Here is a 22423-nt window from a genome sequence, read left to right as displayed (position 1 = left end):
AATGCATAAGAGTCTGAAAGTGGTCAAAAAACGCATCCTCAGACGAAGGTCTAGACGCTGGAGTGGGTAGAGGCCGCTCGGAAGGGACATAACCCCAGGATCGCCAAGCCAATGGTTGCCAGGATGGTTCTCCACCAACTGGATCCACGTAAATCAAAGGCACGGACGTAGGAGGGAGTGAGACTGTATGCGGCAGCGTAGTCAGCACGCCAATCCACTGGTACCAGCTGTGGTGAAAGGTGGTGTAAGAGGTAGTCAAAATGGGCGTCGTGGACCAAAGGGGTTGGCCTGCCATTTTGTTAATGCCTGAGGTGAACTGTGTCACAGGTGTAAGTGAGGCTGTGGTCACCACAGGGGAGCCAGGGGTCTTCTGTTCCATTTTAGCCTTGTGTCAAGGAACCTCAGCAGAGCATGTGCTAGCAGATTTAGAGTGTTTCTAAGACACCTTGAAGACTGCTGATGATTAGCCCCAAGTGAGGGAACCTCGGCGGAGCGAGTAATCGAAGACTTGAGGTGCTTAACCGGAATCTTTGCCCCCTCAGCAGGATCAGTTCCACCACAGGTCTGAGTGTGGGAAGGCTTAGAGTCAGCCCTTGAAGCCAGAACCCTCAAAGGGGGCCCCCCAATATTGCTGGTCTTAGATATAGCCCCAAGAAGGGGAACCACAGGGATAACCCTGATACGTTTAGTCACCTTGAGAGGGACCTCGAGCCGAGACTCTGTACACTTAGTTCCAGATGTGGAAACCTCGGGGGTGACCCCGGTAACAAAAGCCCCAGTACTGGGGCTAACTTTAGCCCCCAAAAGGGGAACCTCTGATTAAGATCTGGTGTTGGCAGCCCCTTTGCAGGGGCGCCAGTTAAATCCCTTTCAGGACACCTCACGGAGATCCTTGGTAATAGAGCCGCTTGAGCCCCTCCCGGACCCAAAAGACCACAGGAAGGAGTCCGCTGGCTGAGGTGCCCTAAAAAGGAACAAACTTACCGGTCGTTTCTTTTTTTCTTCAATGAACTGCTGTAAATGTGGTGGAGGAACGCGTTGAAATACCTCCCAGCCGACACTGTAGTACCCGGACGGAGAGGGAGTCGCATTAGATGCACAAGTCCCAATGGTGTTCCAGGCCCAAGCACTCCAGGCAAAAAGAATGGGGGTCCACCCTGGTGGAACAACGTTCGCACAATGAACAGGATATGAATCCCAGACACTCCGGCATAGACGGAAGAAAGATGACAGTGGAACCGGAGAAGAAATGAAGGACAAGGGAACAAAAAGAAAAATATTCCCTGTCATGCAAGTGCATCCAGGCCCAACCGTACAGAAAAAATGACTGAAGGGCTATGCGCAGGATGGATCTCAGGAAGGCGGGGCTACGGTCTTGTGCAGTGTCCCTGCGTAGAAATAAAAGGACAAAGAAGAACATTTTTTTATTCTTTGAAGTGCTCCGGTCCCATCCCAAAGGCTGGAATGGAGAAAGGGTTAAGGGACGTAGGAGTACTGCCTTAACACCCATGGAGCAAATGTATTTGCTTTATAAACGGTGGAGGGATTTAATGAAGTACAACATTCTGAGAAACTTTTGAATCTATTCTTTTGCGGTCCAGAATTAGTCTTAATTTTCTCTTGAAGTGTTCCAAAATCCTGCAGAAATATTTCATGTTTATAAATTTTACCTTAGGCCCAGGAACCTCTTCCCCACCCCCGCACCCCTCCCAAAGTGACCAAGCTTAGCAAAGTAAATTCATAATTTGGTTTATTCTGAACAGTGCTCCCCAAATTTGTTTTAAAGCTTCTTGCTAGCCAAACTGGAGAACGTTGGGCTTTTGGTGAATCACAAATATTTGTTTTGTATTTCACAATGAGCGTATCCCATAAATGTATTTCAGCTACTCGTGGAATGTCTGAATTGTGGATATACAGGAGTGACTAGTGACAAATGTTCACAAATAGTGGCCAGGTGTCAGGCATCAGCCCTAGGAATTTAAACACACTGGTTAGGTTGGTATGACATTTCTTTTTTTCCAACCGTTGTTCATGTGGTTTGTTACATTTGCATTTAAAATATTGTAACCAAACAGAGAATGGAAGGTGGGATGACTGCATACTGTGGTAATTGCAGAACTAGTAGTTTCACACTTTGTACTTTATCCCATTATTTTGACTTGCACTTCCAGTACACAGAATATAGAATCAAAGGATAACAGTAGCTAGAAAAACCAGAATAATCCGAACAAAAATGGCAGGGTTTCATTTCACAACTATATTGTGTGAGCACACAAGAAAGTCTATTTTGTTCTATTCTAGCCAACTACACACAGAAGAAGTGAAATCAGACAAGAGAAGTCATCCAACAAACCATTTCTTCCTGTATCTGTAGCAATAGGCAGGCGGGTTTGGGTCAAGAGTTGGGTGTCAAGAATTACACTTTGAATTTTGAAAAAATACAGCCACAAAGGAATTCATTTTATTAATCAGAAAAGTGTACATTGCAGAAGGGATGCAGGACCAGCAGACTTTAGCAATTTAGCAAACTAGAAAACAAAGGCTCAGGTTATCTGTGTGACTAACTTCACATATTGCCAACTGATTTATCAGATGTGGCACTTATGTCTTCCTTTCACCTCACCTGTGCATTCTGGAGGTAGGTTGGCATCTGGATGGTCATGGCCATTGGTTTGAGTTCTTTATCTGCGACATCAAGAGCCAAAGACTTCCTTACCTTCTTGATGGGGCTTCGATGAAGCTGTCAAGCAAGCAGGCAAAAAACAGAAAAAGAGAAGTTGAGGAAAAAAAATTCTTCTATTGGGAAATCACCACATTTCTGAGCAAGTAAGTCCATGTCAGTGCGTTAGCCCACAAAATGTTGCTTGAAAGAATTAGTAAATCTAGGCAGACATAGAAGGTTCTTAACACCGCCTATTAAGATTGCAATTAGTGGCTGCTGGTACAGAATGGGCTAAAGGGTGATGTGCCACAAATTGAGGAGCAAGAAAGCACATATGCAGTGTAAGTGGTGTGCTAGCTCACCTGCAGCGAGTAGATTAGTGCTCTCTTGAATCAACTGTTAAAATGGATTTTCAGGACCAGCCCTGAAGGCGGCTCCGACAGGCCATTTTATAGTGAACCAGGAAGAGAGAACTCTAGCCAAACTCAATCAAGGTAGGGTTCAAATTAGACCAGGTTTTTAAAGATACTCTATAGGTCTAAACACTCTACAAGAAAAGTAGCAGGTAAAGTAGTACTATTCATTCAAATCTATTTACATTCACCAAGGGAGTACCCTAGAGGTCACCAAAACTTTACTTTTAAAACCGTTTGTTAGGACAGTTTTTCTGAAGTCCAACTAAGGGCTTAGTAAAACCATTCAACTGAGACGGTACAAGACTCCACTCTTAGTAGAAGGCTGTACCACCAGAGTATATGGTGGCATAGACCGAGTAGACAGGCTTATTTTAGGGGGGGAGAGAAGGCTGTAGGAAGGTACAAAGAACTCGTAGTATACCAAGGGTTCAACAGAAACACTGATAACCAGATGTATTATTAAACAAAATAAAATAAAGGATTATAAATACACGTTAGGCCAAGACAAATCTTGGGGGTAAGTACTTGGTCATAGAATCATAAACCCATTATACCAACACAATGCTTTAAAGTACAGACCAAAGCATAAACCTTGTTTAGAAAACAGTATTTCTAGGCAAGGTACACTTTATCAGAACACATTTAGTATAGGACACACCAATTCATGAGGAGTAAAACCATAAGTTACTCTGATTACTTTCAGTAAAACAAGGGTAGTAGACCCTAGCAGTAGTGCAGTGACTCAGTTTAGAAATCACTTAGTAAACCAACCTGCAAGTATACTTTTCTGACTAGTGTACTCATTCAATGACCAAGAGAAACGTATAACCACATTGATAAAGCACAGTTATTCTAGGTGAATAAGACCTAATGTTGTAATACACTATTACAGTTGCTTTTTAGATCAGTGGGACACAGATTGAGGCAAGCAATAACCAACTTATTTTAGGATGGCACAAAGCAGACCAAGGTTAGTAAAACACCAACTATATTCAGGACAACATTTAGTTATACTAGGTGAGCTTTTCAGATCATTCGAACACAGAATAATGCAAGCTAGATTCACATTATTTTACGATTGCAGACAGATAGACCAAGGTCAGCTTAAAAGGTAAACTTAATCAGAATGGAACAGCTATTCAAGGGGAGTAAGACCTATAATCTATATATATATCAGCAACTTCAAGGTATGTATAAACCTAAGACCGTCTTAAACTCTGTACAAAGCAGACTAGGGAAAGCTGGAGGTTTGCACTTATTCCTAACGTGGCCCCTGGCCATGTAGCACTAAACAGCCCAATCACTATCGGTGCACACCCATGAGCCCGGACTCCACAGTACTTATGCCCTCTGTCCTATTCCTTACTGCACTTCCACGTTCAGAATACTCACAAGGCATAGTAGGTTAATTCCTTCCTCCTTTGTCCCCCTTCACTGCTCTTATTAGTTGTGTTTTGTAATGTATTTCACTCCCTTGCTCCCTCCCCTTGCCCTGTGGGCGCTTTGAAACGGTAATTTACTTGCTGTATAAGCACCTAACTTTTTAATTATAGTGTTATAGCCATATGACAATGCATTACTTACCGTAAAAGCATTTCTGATGGTTGTATCTGCTTAGATTCACATGCTGTGCATAGCTCCGACATCCAGTGGTCACTGCGGAGTATTGCATTTTGTTTTTCGTAGTCGAAAAGGGGACGTCGACAAGGCGTGTCTGTAACACTATCCCTATAGTGACGTGCGTTGTACCCACAATCCCTCACGCGTCGAGGTCCCTCTGTTTGTATTTTTCTGCCCTGAGGGAGCCTTCTATACGTGAGTGAGTACAGAAAAGAGAGAAATATAGGAAAGGATGTCTATGTTCCTTCCATCCGAGCGGGGAGGAAGGGTGGGCGCATGTGAATCTAAGCAGATACAACCATCAGAAATGCTTTTACGGTAAGTAATGCATTGTCTTCTGATGTTTGTTAATCTGCTTAGAATCACATGCTGTGCATAGACTAGCGAGCAGTACCCGGAGTTGGCGGTGGGTTATGAGAAGGAACAGTAGAGAAAAGATGTCTTAATACTGCCTGTCCCACCTGGGAGTCAGATCTAGAGTGTACATCTAGACAGTAGTGTTTTGTAAAGGTGTGCACAGAACTCCAGGTAGCCGCTTTGCAGATGGACTCAAGGGGAACATTTGCAATGAATGCTATGGAAGCCCCAGTGCCTCGAGTGGAATGTGCTCTTGGCTTGAAGGGTAGTTCTCTCTTAGCAAGAGTGTAACAGAGTGATGCATTGTACAATCCATCTAGATATAGTGGACTTAGAGACTGCATCTCCTTCTCTTCCTGCTGCCACCGAGACAAAGAACTGATTAGTCTTTCTCAGTGTTCTGGTTCTTTCCATGTAGAACATGACAGCTCTGCGTACATCTAGTGTATGCAGACTTTTTTCTCCCAAGCTGGAAGGGTTTTGAAAGAATGTTGGTAGTTCTATAGATTGGTTTACATGAAATTTCGAGATGAATTTTGGTGCAAACCTTGGGTGTGTGCGAAGAACCACCTTATCCTTGTGAACTGTTACAAAGGGGTCTAGTACAGAAAGAGCCTGTAGTTCACTTACTCTCCTAATGGAGGTGATAGCTATTAGGAAAGTAGTCTTAAGAGTGAGGTTTTTAAGAGTTGCCTTGTGCATGGGTTCGAAAGGAGTGCCCATGAGTCTGGAAAGTACCACGTTTAAGTCCCATCCGGGAGCTGGGTTAGCTATCGGGGGGTGTATTCTCTTTACCCCTTCCATGAAGGCCTTGATAACTGGTATCTTCCACCACGACACTAAGTTGGGAAGTGGTGTATGCAGAAAGTGCCGCTAGGTGGACTTTAATAGAATTAAACACTAGACCTGAATCCAGTAAATGGGTCAAGTACAGAATAATGTTAGTGGCAGAGCAGTCATCCGGGTTGATGTTCTTACTTCTACACCAGATGACAAATCTTTTCCACTTGCTAGAATATCAGTGGCGAGTATTAGGTTTTCTGGCTTCCCTGAGGATGTCCATACATCTTTGAGGGAGATGTAAATGTCCAAATTCTATGATCTCAGGAGCCAGGCTGCTAAGTTCATGGTCTGAGGGCATGGATGCAGTGTCCTGCCCTTGTCTTGTGACAGCATGTTGTACGGGCAGGGAAGTTTCATTGGGGGAGATAGAGACATCTCCATCAAGTGAGCGAACCATGGCTGCCGGGCCCACATTGGGGCCACTAGTATCATGGTAACCTGCTCCTGGTGCATCTTGTGCACCACTTTGTTGAGGAGGGGAGTCGGGGGAAAGGCGTAAACAAATTTCCCTGACCATTGCATCGACAGACCGTTCCCCTTGGACTGGTTTTGGGGGTACCTGGAGGCGTAGCTTTGGCATTGTGAGTTCTCCAGGGTTGCGAACAGGTCTATTTCCGGGAAACCCCATTGCGTGAAGACGTCTAAGACGATGTCTTCGTGCAATTGCCATTCGTACTCTTTGGGCAGGGGGAAGTCTCTGCTGAGTTTGTCTGCTAGCAGATTGAGTTCCCCTGGTACATGTTGTGATAGTAGGAACATGTTGTGTTTGAGAGCCCACTTCCATATATTCTGGGACAGCTTGGACAGTCCTGGAGAGTGAGTGCCCCCTTGCTTGTTGAGGTAGTACATGGCTGTGGTGCTGTCTGAGGACCATCACTGTCTTTCCTTGTAAGTGTTCCTGAAAGGCTTTTAGTGCTTTCAACACCGCTAGTAGTTCCAGCAGGTTTATATGCTTGGATGCTAACCTCGGAGTCCACACTCCGTGAGCAGTCTGATGGGATAGGTGAGCCCCCCATCCTGTAAGGGATGCGTCTGTGGTTAGAGTGGCTTCCACTGCGGGTGTGGCGAAAGTTTTCCCTAATAACAGGTTTTCCTTTGTCCACCACCGTAGCGAGAGAACCAAGGCCTGCGAGACCACCACTAGATCGTCCCATTGTCCGCTGGCCTGACACCACTGGCTGTAAAGCCACTCTTGCATTGGGCGCATGCGCAAGCGCGCGTGAGGTACCAAATAAATACATGACGCCATCATCCCTAGCAAGCGCATTGCTTTGCGTACCTTCACCTCTCGACCTGCCACATAACAGCAGATCTGAAACAGCATGTTTTGGACCCTCTCGTTGGAGGGGAAGACGAGGCCGTCCCTTGTTCGAATTAGAGCCCCTAGGAATTGTTTGATTTGGCTGGGGTGTAAGCTGGACTTCTTTTCGTTGATGGAGAAGCCCAGTTGGGACAAAAGGTCTACGGTCTTTTGGGTATTGGAGAAGCATGTTTCGTAAGAATCCCCTGTTATTAGCCAGTCGTCGAGGTAAGGGTATACCGGGATGGACAACCTGCGCAGGTGGGCCGCTGCCACTGCCAGTACTTTCGTAAATACCCTTGGTGCAGATGCTATCCCGAAGGGTAGTACTCTGAACTGGTAGTGTTTGTTCTCTATCTTGAACCTGAGGTATTTTCTGTGCGCTGGCAACATTAAAATATGAAAGTATGCATCTTTCATGTCTAGTGTTGTCATGTAATCCCCCTGTGATAACAGTGGGATTACTTCCTGCAAGGTCACCATACGAAACCTTTGGGGTTTGACAAACTTGTTCGCTGGACGCAGATCTAATACAGGGCGCATGGTTAAATCCTTTTTGGGTACAAGGAAGTACACTGAATAAATACCTTCTGTTACCTGAGATAGGGGGACAGCCTCTATAGCTTCTTTTTTCAGTAGCTCTTCTACTTCTTGAAGAAGAATAGTGAGGTGTTCCGGTGTCATGCGTCGGTTCCGTGGGGGTCTGTATTTCGGGGAACCGTTGAATTCGATGCAGTATCCGTGGGCTATGGTGGATAATACCCAGCGGTCTGACGTTATACCCTCCCATGCTGAAAGGAACGATGTTAGCCGGCCCCGGACCGGTGATGCATGGGAGGGGACCCGAATCTTCGGGTCATTTGTTGGTATTGGGCGTGGGGCCTTTGGGACTGGAGCCGCGCCCTCTTCCTTTGCCACGACGTTGGCCTCTTTGACTGAACTGGGTGCTTTGGTTAGAGGGCCAGTTGGTAGCAGAGTAAAATTGCTGTTGGCTTTGTTGCTGGCGTTGGCCACGAAAGGAGCGTCTATTGCCATAGCTGCGTCTGTTAGGTGGCCTAGAAATTTGGTCAAGAGTCTTGATGGTATCAAACTCCTTCTTCGCATGTTCTAGGGCCTCATCAACTGCTTTTCCAAACAGATGTGTTTGTTCTATGGGTTTATTTATCAGGGAAGCCTGTGTTTCCGGCTTAAAACCCGAATTGCGCAACCAGACATGCGTTTGAGAAGTATTCCCTGAACCAGGGAACGGCCAGCTGTCTCTGCGGCATCTAAGGAGTTCTTTACGATGCCCTGGTTTACAAGAGTTCCCTCTGATATTATAGCTAGCAGCCGTGAACGCAGGGGTTCTGGTGCGTCCTCTGCTTCGCTGCGCAGCTTGCTCCACTGTGCATCTGCGTAGCTAGCTAGTAGGGAATTGTTATTTGCAATCCTGGTTGAGAAGGCGGCGGAGGTCGTGATTCTCTTCCCAAGTGCATAGAGCTTCTTGCCCTCTTTGTCGGGTGGTGCCTCACTAGTAGATAGTGGTACCCCCGCTCTTTTTCTTGTATTAGTCACTACAAGGGAGTCCGGAATAGAATGTCCCCTGATGTACAAAGGGTCAGAGGACGAAGGGCTGAAGAGCTTTTCTATCCGAGGGTTGACCCCTCTGACTAAGGCCGGATTGGAAAGGGAAGGAGTTATTCTTCTCCTTATAGAAGCCAGGAGCGGAATAGACTGACTGACCGGGGCTTTTTCTTTAATAACTCTTTCTACAAAGTCTATGTCCGGAAGAGTCTCCCCTGTGTCGATTTCAAAATGCGCTGCTGCCTTGCGCAACAGTGCATTAAGTGAAGGTTGGTCATCTATGGGGGAGGTGTTTCCAATAGGTGAGTCCTTGGGAGGAGAAGGCTGAAAGACATCAGGGTCTGAGTGCACTGATGGGGATTGCCAAGGCTGCACTGATGGGGAGTGCCAGGGCTGTGAAGTAGCTGTATCCTCTTCAAAAGCTCCTGCACTAGTGTAAGGGTCTTCTTCAAACCTCTCTTCCTCATGTTCTTCCTCTCCACCCAAACACTCATCTTCCTGGAGGTATTGCTCCTCTTCAGTGAGGTCATATGCGTCTGTAGAAGGAGGAAACAGCCTAGGAATCTTGACCCTAGGGTCATCCTGGGTCCATTCTCTTGGTCTTTTGGGTGTGGGTGGGTTTTGGCTACCCAAAAACCTTTCCATTTTTTCCATACAAGAATGGAGTCTTTCAAGGGTCTCAAGGGGAACCCCTGAATAGTCTAGAGGGGGGAAATCAGTGTTTTCACCTTCAAAACACTTAGAACGCTCCCACAACGTCGACGAAAGGTTTCCGTCGCCCTCAGAAAAGCCCTCCGGTAGTTCAGAAGTGCCCTTAGATGAAGGGGGCAGTTCCTGGCTACTTTTGTGCTTTTTCGGCGTTTCTATATCTTTTGGTGCAGTATTTGACGTCTGTTTCGTCGTCCACTTACGTTTGTCCTCGGAAACAATTCTCGCCAGGCTCTCGACAACGAGTTCGTCTGTAGAGGGTTCTGGAGTCGACGTTGCCTGCGTTATGCGTTGTTTCTCGACGGCCGCTCTATGGAGCGTTACGTCGGATGTTTTTGAGGTAGCGCCCGTGTTAGATGAAAGCCCAATCGCTGGTCGCGGCTGCGTTTGCGGGTGGTGCTTGAGACCCTTACGGTCTGAGGTAGACGCCGGAGTGCCCTGCGTCCCCTTCGGCGCTGATGGGTCCTTCGTCCTCGACGAAGAAGAGCCGTGGGTTGTGTGCTTAGGCCTATGAGGTCTGTGTGCGTCCTTGTCGCCGGGGTGTTCATCCCCATAAGCAGGGCGTGAGCCGAGCCCGTCGGGGCCGAGGACGGACGTCGAGGAGCGCGAGCGCTCCTTCTGGGGGGTAATGACTTCCGTAACTGACATCGAGTTATCACCCTCCTCGTCACTTTCTGTAACAGCGGCGGCGGGTGAGGAAACTGACTTCGACATAGCGTAGTTCGCCCACCTCTTAACTTTCCGTTCTTTAAGAGTTCTTGGTTTCAAGAGCTTACAGGGCGCGCAGCTGTCCTCTTTATGATCGAGGGGCAAGCAACGATTACAGAGCTTGTGTTTGTCCTTCCAAGTGTATTTGCCCCTACAGCGTGGGCAAAACTTAAAAGGTGTCCTCTCCATAGCTGAGGCAATAAAAACTGGTGATAACAACCCCAAGGGAAAGATAGGGGAGAAAGAAAGACATTCTCGACGAGAAGATAAAAGTTCGAACCCCCACTCTCCCTACTGTATGTTGGCCGGCGAGGCCTGGCCACGTGTTCGGCAGCGCCGAAGGATCTCCTCCGTCTCTTCCGCTCCGTCGAAAACTTGCTCGGCGGAGAAACAGCTTCACAGCTAACGTCGAGGGGAGGGATCTCTAACAATAAGTATATATAAAGGACCGAGGTCCGTAGCAAGTGTTTTAGCAATGTCTCTCTAGGAGCTCCACGTAAGGCGACCATAAGCTAGGCGGAAAAAAACAATCTGAGGGACCTCGACGCGTGAGGGATTGTGGGTACAACGCACGTCACTATAGGGATAGTGTTACAGACACGCCTTGTCGACGTCCCCTTTTCGACTACGAAAAACAAAATGCAATACTCCGCAGTGACCACTGGATGTCGGACCTATGCACAGCATGTGATTCTAAGCAGATTAACAAACATCAGAAATATATATATATATATATATAGAGAGAAAAAAGACATTAATGACTTAACACCTACACCATTCATAATATGATAAAATCCATATTAAAATAAACAAAATGTTTTAATTAAAAACAAAAAAAAAAAAACAGACGTCGATACATTGACCCAAAAAAAATAAAAGGAAAACAGGTAAGAGCAACATAAAGACATTCAAGGGGCAACAATAAATGCACCAATTTGAAAAATGGAAACGATAGGATAAAATAGATAAAACTCACAAGGGGACATCCATAATTCATCCAGTTAGATGCACCGCTTTGTTTTCTGGTTTTAGGTCTCTTCCCCCTAAGTCCAACTCTTTTAAAACAACTACTTCAAAAGTTAAAAAGGCTTCATTGCCTGATGACAATATTTCTCAAATAATATCCGAGTTCAACCATCTCACATCATGGACACATTTTCTAAACCTTGCCACTCTTAAATCCCAGGTACCTGGACATTTGGAAAGTAAGTGATAGAGTGACTGATTTACCCCCATCATCACATTTATTACAAATAGCAATAGGATACGCCTCTCGGTCTTCTTGAGAGGATTTCCCACGTAGGAAGTAAATTCAATCTAAATCTCAAAAAGACTGATCTGGAACCAAAGTCAGATTATCTGTTTAAATATTGAGGCAGGAATGATCTTGGTTTGTCAATTTTAGTATGCAAAGCTGGTAACTTTGCCTGCCTCATTTTGTCAATGGTTCTAATCCAATCTGCACGTTGGATAAAGATTTTAACTTTCACCGGATTATGAATAAGCAGTTTCATTGAACAGTCTCAGCTTAGCAATATGCCTTGGCAACTCGAGTTGAGGTTAAGAAAGATGTTCACTCCTCTGTCTCAGTAATCCCACCTCTTCATATAATGAGCCTTTAGGCGGGTCTAAAATTGTCTCAGCATGGAAACTCATTTCCACTCCACAATCTCCCTAAGCGAAGTCAAGCACAATTCATATCTTAAACACCCAATAGGTACACAGGTAGGCAGATTTAGACACCTTTTCCACAGTTTGGCCTCGATTCTATCCCACTCTATATTCATGAATAGTGGGTTAGAGTCTAGGCCAAACAAAATAAGCAGAACTACTTTGCCTATGTAAAACCTCACCAGCGGTTGGATGGAAAACTTACAGAATTTATGATGGATTCTTTTCATTTGCGCCCCCAAATTGAATACCTTGAGATTAATCACTGTAAGAACATGGCCCATATTCGGGAAGGCTTCAATACTAGCCACCAGGTAGACGATCTCAGAAACTACCTCTATGGGTCACTTCTCAAGGTCCCAGATGTATGGCTTAAGAACCTTTTTTGGATGTCTGAAGACCAGGATCTTGGACTTATTTGGATTGATTGTTAAGTCATTACATTTAGCATAATCTGCTAATGCCGAAAGTAATCGTTGCAAGCCAACTTGCGAATGATCCAACATAACCACATCCTCGGCATATGCCAACCAGTTTGTTTTAATGTCTCCTATTTTCGGAATGATTAAGACTTTGTCTTGCAGCCATACCCTCAGGTCAGACAAAAAGAATAAAGAGAAAGGGGGCAATTAAACACCCCTTACTCGCATTGATGTGTTTTGGTGAAGTTCAATTAGGAGCCCCTCCTACCCCCCAGTCCAACTTTTTCCAAGGAAGATTTCTAGTAATGGTGTCAAACGCCTTGGAGAGATCGATCCATGCTCCAAAAAGGGGGTTTGCCGCCCTTCCCCAGGGACTACACACTTAAGCAACTCAGAACTAAACCATTAAGGGAAATTGACAAACCCCTCCAGTTTGTCGTTTGGGAATGATACCCTTCAGATTGGCCCAACTCTCCCTCTCTGCCAAAATCAAACCCACAAAGATTTTGCTGTCCGCATCCAGAAGAGATATGGGACGATAGTTCGAGGCTGCCAAGCGGTCCCTCCTTTTATATATCGAAATTACCACGGATGATCTCGAAGAATCTGGGAATACCTTGCATAACAGGATATCAAACAGACATATGGACCGCGTCCACAGGGCAGGGTTCCTTCTTAGAATTGAATTGTTCAGCCCATTTGGGCCGGCCGCTAGGGAAGTGGATGACTTCTTAATCAGTTCTTCAATGGTCTCACAGGAAAAGGACAGAGACCAGGCACCTTTCTTCTCCATCCTGGGAACCAAGATTTCCGAGCAGCAATAAACCTCAGAAATGCCTGACCCAGACCTGTTCCTGTAGTATCGTTTCCTGACCGTCAACAGCATGATTGTTGAGAGCCTGCTAAAACCCAAAAGTATCCAAGAGAACACTCCACATATTTTCGCCATCTTGCTAATATATTAAGTGCATATGGGAACTGAGCCAGTTCCTATATGCGTTAAGAGCCCTATGATAGACTTCATGTAGCTCTTTATCATAGCCCCTCTTTTTTAAGCTTGCCCGATGGTGACACTTCATCTTTTTTTGTTCTTGTATCTGGTGTCATATGAGTACTTATGAAACACCCGTTTTTTTTTTTTATTGGAAGACGCTTGGGGACTTCGCTCCAACAGGAACACCTGGAACCTAACTGCTTTACACCAGAGGGAAAGTTGAAAATCCGACAGCTGCTTGACTCGTTCAGATTACCCATTAGAGTCAAGCCCCCTCTGTCAAATGTTCCTAGGCGATTACCTGCATAATTTGCTAATACCTCATGATGATAAACAGATGGAACATACACCCCCTCTCGGGACAATGGGGCAATCAGCATATCATGATCATCTCTATTACCTTCGGTGACTACAAATTTCAAACAACCATCAAAGATACTTCTGGTGACAAAAATGTAATCTAATGTTAAGAGCCTCCCCTATGCCAAGTGCGTTCACTCGAAAGGTCCCCCGTCACATTACCATTAAGCAACCAGAGATCCCATTCCCTCATGAAATTTAACCATATTTTTCCATTCTTAGTGCAAGATTTACTTTTGCCCGCACCCAACAAGCAGACAAAGCCCAATGTTACACTTTGAGAATGACACAATGTTATTCAAGGTAGGTAAAACCCAATGTAGACTTTCCAGATAGGCTATACTGCAGGTCAGGGGAAGCAAGACCCAGTTGGTAAACATATAGACTATTATTCTGAAAGAAATATTTATGGGAAGCCAACCGCTTTACGGGAAGTGGAGGAACCAATCCACAGCTGTGTACAATAAGGTTATGTATACTTTTAAGGGCAAAACATTCAAAATAAGAACTTTTGTAACTGCTCATTTCAGAGGGGCAGTTACCACACCAACTCTGTTAGAAGTAACTTTTAAACACGGGTTTTATTTTGCAAGGCAGAATCCTTTTCTTATCCAGTCCTTCCCTAGTCTATTGCATGAGTTCTCTCAGAGGCAGAAGAGGGACCCTAGTGGTCTAGGTGCCAGCTGTAGGCAGGGTGAGATAGGGTTCAGTTTGCAGGAAACGTCAGAGTTCCTGAGGAAGTCTCTTCAAAACAACAAATTAGTTCACTAGAGTTAGTTAGGGTCCATGCTCTTCAACGACATCCTATGAGGAGTCCAGCAGTGGGTCTGGGTGAACTGGATGAGAGGAATCCCAATCAGATGAAACACCCCAAAGCTACAAAGGGATCACAGAAGCCTTAGGTTGAATAATACCCCAGCCAACAGTACCTCAGCATAGAAGAGGAGTTTGCAGAAGCACATCTTCAGAATCTCCAGCCAATAGCCCAGTCAATTAATTCTGTGTCGTGAAGACAGGATACAGGAAGGGAATTTGCAGCAGGGATCAACAGGGAAGACTCCAGGCAAGAGTTTCTTCGTGGCTGGATGCAGCTCTGTGGTTTTGGTGCCTTTTTCAGCAGCCAGATGAAGTACGAATTTTGCTGCTCGGATTCTTGTCACTATCTCGGTCCTGCACTCTGGTGAGCCAGGACTCTGGACAGCCAGGAGGAGGCCAAGGTTTTTGGAAGACCATGCACCGCACAATGGATCGAGGTCCCATGGTATTGGGGTATTACAGCCCAGCAAGGTCGCAGCACGCCGTGGGATGGCTCAAAATGCAGGTCTTCTTGAGTCGAGTGGATCTCACCTGGCTCTGGGTCAGGGTCCTTTTCGGGATCCCCAGGTCGCTTGGAAGGAAGGGTAACAGCAGGCTCTGGTTAAAACAGAAGGCTCTCCAGTTGTTGGAAATAGCTACGGCCGTTGTTTCTTCCTATTCGGTTTCAGCTCCGGTGGTCAACTTGTCAGCAGTTTCCGGTTTCCGAGTATTTAACAGGAACTATAGCACAACTTCTGCAATCTCTCGCTGCATTTTAGAGCAAGGGGCACTCTGGTTGTGCAATCAGGACAGCCAGCCTCTACACCCCCCACTGGGAGTTTGTTCCTTTTAGGCAAGGTGAAAGACAAAGGGCTGCAGAGTTTGACTCCTCCCTCGCTTCCTGCCTTCTAAAACACCCTGGAGCCTGGGCTGGGAATCCTAAGGCCTCAGAAACTACAAGCACACAAGAAATGGCGGAAAAAGAAGACCACCATTTTAGAAAAATGCCGGCCCTCCTGTGCATTATTGAAGTCTAACAGCCGCCGGGTAATAAAGACAAAAGTCAAAGGTAAAACCACTGCCACCAGCCATTCATGTAATACAAGCAATTGTAACAAAATGTTACCAGTTAAGTAAGAAAGGGGAACATTTTATCCGCCAGCACTCCACATAAGGTGACATCTGCTGGCTCACTTATACAAAATGTAAAGGGGAGGAAAATCCCCACTTTACTACTTGGGAACAGTAGTTCACACAAGTATATGAAAGAGAAACTAACAGGGGGCCCAAAGGGGAAACCCAGCGTAAGCCCTAAAGTTATAGGAAACTAATACTTCAACCGTACACTATGGAGACACAAAGTTCACATTAATGATATTAATAAATAAAATAAAAAGTAAAAAAAAGACTAGGTGAGGGGAAAAAGGATCACCCTTCCCCTAGGGATAATGTAAAAATTAGTAACCAAGTCCAAGCAAAAAGTTCTGGGGTTGACCGGTCAAGAAGAGTTATAATTATGAAAATCTTACCCGAGAGTTTTGGAACAACTTTCTTCTCCCTCTTCACTCACTTTACTGCAGAGTTTTTAAAACACTTGCATGTGTTCTCTAAAGTAGCAGTGTCTGGTGTTGTGTTTTCGTGCCTCCTTGAGGATATCCATACTCCTTTGCGGAAGGTTCGAGTGGGCAAAACATGACGTCCGGTGTGAAGCTGGCAAGTTTATCGACTGTGGGTGGAGGGATGCCCCATTGTGTTGTGTCAACATGTTGTATGGGCATGGGAGCTTTGATTGGGTTGCACATCGCCAGCTTGAGAAATGTGGAAACCAAGGCTGTCTCGCCCACATAGGAGCAAACGGGATCAGGGTTACTGGTTCCTGGTGCATCTTGTGCATTATCCTGATCAGGAGCGGAGTTGGGGGCGGGTGGCGGCGGTTCAGGTGGAAGCCTAAGCAAATTTCCCTGACCAGTTCATCCACAGGGCATTTCCCTTGGACCCTGGCTGGGGAAACCTGGACGCAAAGTCTGGGCATTTTGCGTTTAGATTTGTGGCTAACAAGTCTAGTGGGGGGTGACCCCATAGTGAGAATATTTTGTCTAGGATGTATGTCGAGTTTCCACTTGTGTTCTTCTGGTAGTGGGCGTCTGCTTAGAGTCTACCAGAGAATTGAGTTCCCCTGAAACATGTTGAGATGTTAGGAACATGTTCCGCTTGAGTGCCCACGACCATATTTTTGGAGATAGCTAGGGCAGACTTGGAGTGTGCCTCCCTGCTTGTTCATATAGAACATGGCTGTGCTACTGTCTGTGAGGACCTGCACAGTCTGACCCTTGAGATGTTGTTGAAAGGCTTCAAGAGCCTTGAGGACTGCCAAGAGTTCCAGGAATTTGATATGTCTTTGGGCAGTAGCGCGTGTCCCCTCTCTGGGCTTTGTGGTGGTGGAAGTGTGTCCCCCCCCCCACCCAGCCCCGCCCCATCCGGCGAGTGAGGCGCCTGTAGTTGGGATCGCTTGTGCTGGTGGAGTACAAAAAGGTTTTCCTTGGACCACCAGCGAAGAGCCTGAAACAGGATTAGCGAAACTACTAGATCGTCCCACTGTCCACTTGAGACCAGGGTTTTGCTAACCATTCCTGCATTGGATGCATGCCCAGGCGCGCGTGAGAAATTAACTTAATGGAAGAGGCAATCATCTCAAGCAAACCCATTGCTTTGCGTACAGCTATATGGCGACAGAACTTGTATGGAGTTACCTGCAACAGCATATTTTGTACTCTCGTTTGAAGGCAATGCTAGCTCCTCCTTTGTGTTTAGAATAGCCCCTAGAAATTGTTTTATTTGGCTGGGGACTAGACTATTTTTTCTCGTTGATGGAGAAACTTCGATTGAAGAGAAGGTTTGTCTTTTGCATACTTAACTCGCAAATTTGAGGAGATTCCTTGTGATTAGCTAGTCGCCCAGATAAGGGTATACTGGGATGGACTTTCTGCGCAGGTGTGCCGCTACTACTGCCATCACCTTGTTAATACTCTTGTTGCTGAGGCAATGTCGAATGGGAGCACTTTGAACTGGTAGTGTACTCCCGCCATCATGAAACGCAGGTATTTTCTCTGCGCAGGGTGCATTGAAATATGAAAGTATGCATCTTTCATGTCCAATGTCGCCATGTAGTCTCACTGTTTCAGGAGCGGAATCACCTCATGGAGCGTGCTCATGAAAAACTCTTGTGGTTTGACATTTGTTCGCAGGGTGCAGGTCTAGTACTGGACGCATGGTAAGGTCTTTCTTTGGCACAAGAAAGCATGTTGAATAAATACCCTTGTTTGCCGGGACTATCTCTATGGCATCCTTGTCTAGCGCCTTTATTTCCTCCAGCAGTATTGTTTGTTCTGCTGTCTACAATCTCGGCGGGTGGTAGGGTGGTCTTGGTACAAGCTCGATACAGTAGCCGCCTGCCACGGTGGACAGCACCCACTTGTCTGAAGATACCCACTCCCGTGCATGGGTGCATTGTGTGATTCTTCCTCCTAATGGAGTGGGATGGGAGAGGACCTGAAACGGTTTGTCATTGTTTGGGAGGGGCTAAGCCTCTCCCCGATGAGGTTCTGCATCTACCTCTTTTATCCCCTCTTTGAAAGTTGGACAAGGAACCTTGGTCTTGTGACTGGCCCCAGGAGGACTGTCCTCCCTGAGAGTAGCTTGAGGAGTGTTGCGCACCTTATCCCCGAAATCTCTTGAGGAGCCCAGTTGGGAATAAGGTCTCTTAGTTAACTGCCCAAGAGATTTAAGAGTATCGCACTCGTCCTTGGCACTCGAAGGTGTCCTCTACAGTCTTCCCAAAAATACATTTGGCTCTATTGGCATGTTTAAGAGGGTTGCTTGAGTCTCTAGCTTAAACCCTGACTGCCTAAGCCAGGAATGCCGCTTAATGAGCATTCCCTCTGCTATTAGGAGTCCTGTGTTATTCGCTGTATCTCCCAAGTGTCTATAGTGAATGGTGAGTCGCCTTCAGTAGCAGTTTGTTGTACTGGACATGGTCGTCAACTGGCGAATCCGCTACCGGCTGGTCCTGATGGTCTGGCAACCGGACTATGTAAATGTTGTGATCGTCGTAAACCTGGTATTGGCCATAGAGGTCCCCCTGAGATGCTAGGTCTGCTTGGCTGTCATAATATGAGTCCCCGAGAGGGGTCTTGGTATTTATAGGTGCCTTGGGATACCAAGGTCGGGATGCCAAGGCCAGAGTACCTAGAGAAGAGGTGCTCGGCTGTGGCTCAAGGCGACACGTTTTGGCAGGGGGTGGCTCTACAGTTGCCCCTGGTGGTGAGGCGTCTTAGAGCTGTCAGTTGGTCGGGTTGTCTAGCCATAAAGTCCACAAAACAGGACATTCCGTCTAAGATTTTTATTAAATTGTTCTGGAGTAAAAGGACATAAGGGTGGGAAGCCCGAAATGACATCAGCCTGGAGGGAGTGACATCCTTAACGGGCGTGGGCTGGGAGGGAGTGGTATCTTTATGGCGCATAGCCCCAGAAAGGGAGTTTATGGGGGTAGAAAACTGTCTGGGTGTCCTTTGGGGTTAAGGGCGTCTAAACAGTTTTTCGGTGACCTCACCTTTAGTAGTGAAGCACTGACTAGTTTCTTAATTATTGCTTGTATTTTCAGCGTTTTCTTTGGGGTGCCAAACTTCCTTTCGCCGCCTGTTCTTCGGCGTGCGAAAGGAGGGCCTTTTTATATGCTGTGTTCGAACTGACCTTCGCTGTCGGTTTTAGGGAACTGCCATGAGGCGAAAGCATGTGCGACAGCCCAGAGGACAGTGAGGAACCTGAGGCTCTCTCCCCCGTCACTGCATGGACCTCGACGGTGGCACCAAGAGCCGGCCTTGGGGTAGTTCCTTAGTGTCTTTGCGTTTGTGTGTGCCCTGACCGCCGGGGGTCTTCATCACAGGACCGCCGGCCTGCTTCTCAGAATTGGGGCCGACAGACCCTGTACGCCCTCTGCGTCACTCATGCCCCAGATACTGCCCTTGCTGGAGTCTTCTGTCACGTCTATGGAGAGCTCGACCTGCGTGATGCGAGCGGCCCAGCGTTTCGTCTGCCGATCCTTTAGGGTTTATGGCCAGAAAAGCAGACAGGATTTACAATGCTTTTCGGCGTGATCCCTCAGGAGACAGTGATTGCACACTCGGTGCCTGTCCTTCCACAGGAATTTATGGTGGCAGAAGGGGCAACATATAAATGGGATTTTGTCCATTTTATTTTAATGGGTGAAAAAAGAAAGGGGATTATGGAATAGACATTGCCTAAAAGAGGTCAGTATAAAGAACCCCCTCTCCTTACATTGATGGGCCGAAGCCCAAAGAGCCCCGTAAAGGCTGCATCTGGTCGATCAAACAGTCGTCGAGTGGTTGTAGCATTTGTGCGGCAAGGCGAACATTAACAGAAAGGAAAAAAGTCTACTAGTACTTTAGTTAATCAAAGGCATCAGCCTAGAAGAGCATTTGCGACCGACTTCGATGGCAGAAAAAATAATCTGAGGGACCTTGACACGTGAAGGACCATGGGTACAGTAAACGTCACACTAGGGATAGTATTACCAACACGCCCGGTCGACGTCCGTTTGAGTTTCGAAAATAAATATTGTAATACTTTGCACTAGATGTCGGACTATGCAGAGCATGTGATCTAAGCAAATCCACATGCTCCAGAAATAAAAATATGACATGCAATAATTGTATCTGCTTATGTTCACATGTTGTGCAAATAGTCCAACATCTAGTGGTAATTGTAGAGTATTGCATCATGTCTTTCAAGGATCGAAAGGTGAAGTCGACATGGGCGTGCTTGTAACACTATCCGTGACATGTAGTGTACCCAAAATCCCTCATGTATCGAAGTGTTTCCATTTATTGGAATATCAATGTCTGGTGTTTGCCTTTCTAGACTCCAAGAATGTCCACGCATGGGGGCGTGGCCTGTAGCGCCGATGATTCGGTCGCTCTCCTGATGGCCTCTGTGGGATGCCTGCTGTGGTTCACTCTTTAAGGTGATTTTGGCGACTGATCCTGGAATCGGACCGCTGCTAAGGGCGTGGCAAGTCATGAGGCTCCTGCCTGCATTTTCCTAGACGCCTGAGACCCGAGGAAGACAGAATTTGAACCGAGCTACTCCACGGCCCCTCCGCTGCGTAATCCAAGATGGCAGGCGGGACCGCAAAGCCCGAGGAATCCTCCAAGAAGGTGAGGGGGGGGGGGGAGAATGAAGCTCCAGCCCTGGTGAGCCTCTCTGGTCCGCCCTACTCTCAGCGTGCCCCCTAGCACCACTAACAAGGTTGGCGCTCCAGTTGACCCGCTCCATCGAACACCTGATGAAGCGGGACACGAAGCCTCCCTGCGGCGTCCTCCCGGCCCTGCCTTCACTTGCGCTCCGAGTCACAGACACACAACCCCAGCGGCGGGAGGAGACAAAAGGATTCACACAGCGGGAGTCCGGAAGGCTGCTCTGGACCCAGAGGACCCCCGGCTCCAACACCAGCGGATGGCCCTCTCCGGCAGCCCTAGTGGACCCCTCAAACTACATCCAGACTACCGGCGCCACACCAGGAGGGTCCGGCTCACCCCTGGAGCCGCACTGTTTGTCCTCTCTCCGCCTCTTGTTTCCTGCCCAGGGCGCTGCAGTCCAGGTAACCTCCCCGACTCCACTCGCATTCCCGGTCCGGGACACAGCCGCGGAACCTGGCCCCACTAAAGAGCTCCCCCTGGGGCCTCCTCAACGCCGGAAGGGAGGAGGGGCTCTATAGAGGGGGCGCCGAGGCTCTGGATTTGGGTGTGGGGGGCGGGAGAGCCTCCTACGCCCGCCCTCATTTACACACGGCGGACGGCCCGATTAGCTGCTGGCGGTGGAGTCTGCCCAAGCCCACCCAAGAAATCCCTGGGACCCGACAGCATGCTGTGGAAACGACAGAGAGGCCCTCACCGCCGCCCGACCCGATCACCTGCTGGGGCGTCCCGGCCCACCTACCATCCCTCTAAGAGAGACAGAGGAATCTCCCCACATCTGTCCTCATTCTCGCATATTACAAGGCAAAAGTGATGCGAATTGAACCTGCTCAAGCCCTGCTTTGAAATTTAGAATAACCCAACACAACGTGTTGCCCCTTCCTTAAAATCATCAAAAAGCAAGCAAGATCAACGCAGACGGATGAACCGTTCAATATCGACTCCTTCCGCTTCACCTACACAACTCCCTCCTAAATCATCTCCTGGGGCGCCCTGGCCCACACATCAACCTCTCACCCCCCCCCCTTACCCCCTGTCTCATCCAGTCACCCTTAATCACTACTGGAACGACAGCCTGACCGCCTTACATATTATGGCTAAACAAGCAAAATCCAGTAAGAACCCAGACATTGCCACAATGTTATTATTGGCTGACAAAAATAAGAAACTGGACCCTCCGTCTCTACGCCGCAGAAAGCCCTGGAGGACAAAGACCCTTGCAACCAAAAGTGATACCTAGCATTCATGGCTGACATCAAACCTGACCGGACTTAACACAAAGCTAGAACGAATCGATCAAAGGGTGACGGAGACTGAACAGAGATTGGGGGGAGGTACAAGATCGTGCTCAGGACCACTCAGTTGCCTTGGACAAAATTCAATGCTCAATTAAAACCCGACAAGACAAATGCAAAATTTTGGAATTCAAGCAGGAGGACCTTTAAAATGCAGCTTGTCGCAATAACCTCCGAATTCGAGGAATCCCCACCTCCGTTCCAGACAAAAATCTGGCAGAATACGTGGGTGACCTCTTTCAATCATTGCTTCCACAATTAGGCAAATCTCAACTCCTCCTAGATCACACCCACAGGTTGCGCCCACGCCGTGGGGTGGAAACAGACACCCTCCCACCCCCCCTGGACATCATAACCAGGGTGCACTTCTTCACCACAAAAGAGGGTATTTCATCGATCACCCGCACTAGGGATGAATCAACTTTCCAAGGCGCTCC

General features: G+C 47.2%; 1 protein-coding gene across 2 annotated transcripts in view; it reads right to left on the bottom strand.

The window, feature by feature from the left end:
- The window catches only part of MYBL2 (MYB proto-oncogene like 2), a 382491-nt gene that overhangs the window by 45532 nt on the left and 314536 nt on the right, over positions 1 to 22423 (bottom strand). For both annotated transcript variants that reach the window (XM_069652342.1, XM_069652343.1), the window contains one exon: positions 2624 to 2740. In XM_069652342.1, the coding sequence (XP_069508443.1) occupies positions 2624 to 2740 (117 nt within the window). The remainder of the gene's footprint in view (positions 1 to 2623; positions 2741 to 22423) is intronic.

Source organism: Ambystoma mexicanum, chromosome 3p (assembly GCF_040938575.1).
Source record: "Ambystoma mexicanum isolate Mex_15411 chromosome 3p, UKY_AmexF1_1, whole genome shotgun sequence".
In the NCBI taxonomy this organism is placed as follows: Eukaryota; Metazoa; Chordata; class Amphibia; order Caudata; family Ambystomatidae; genus Ambystoma; species Ambystoma mexicanum.
This window is presented reverse-complemented; position numbering and strand designations above follow the sequence as displayed.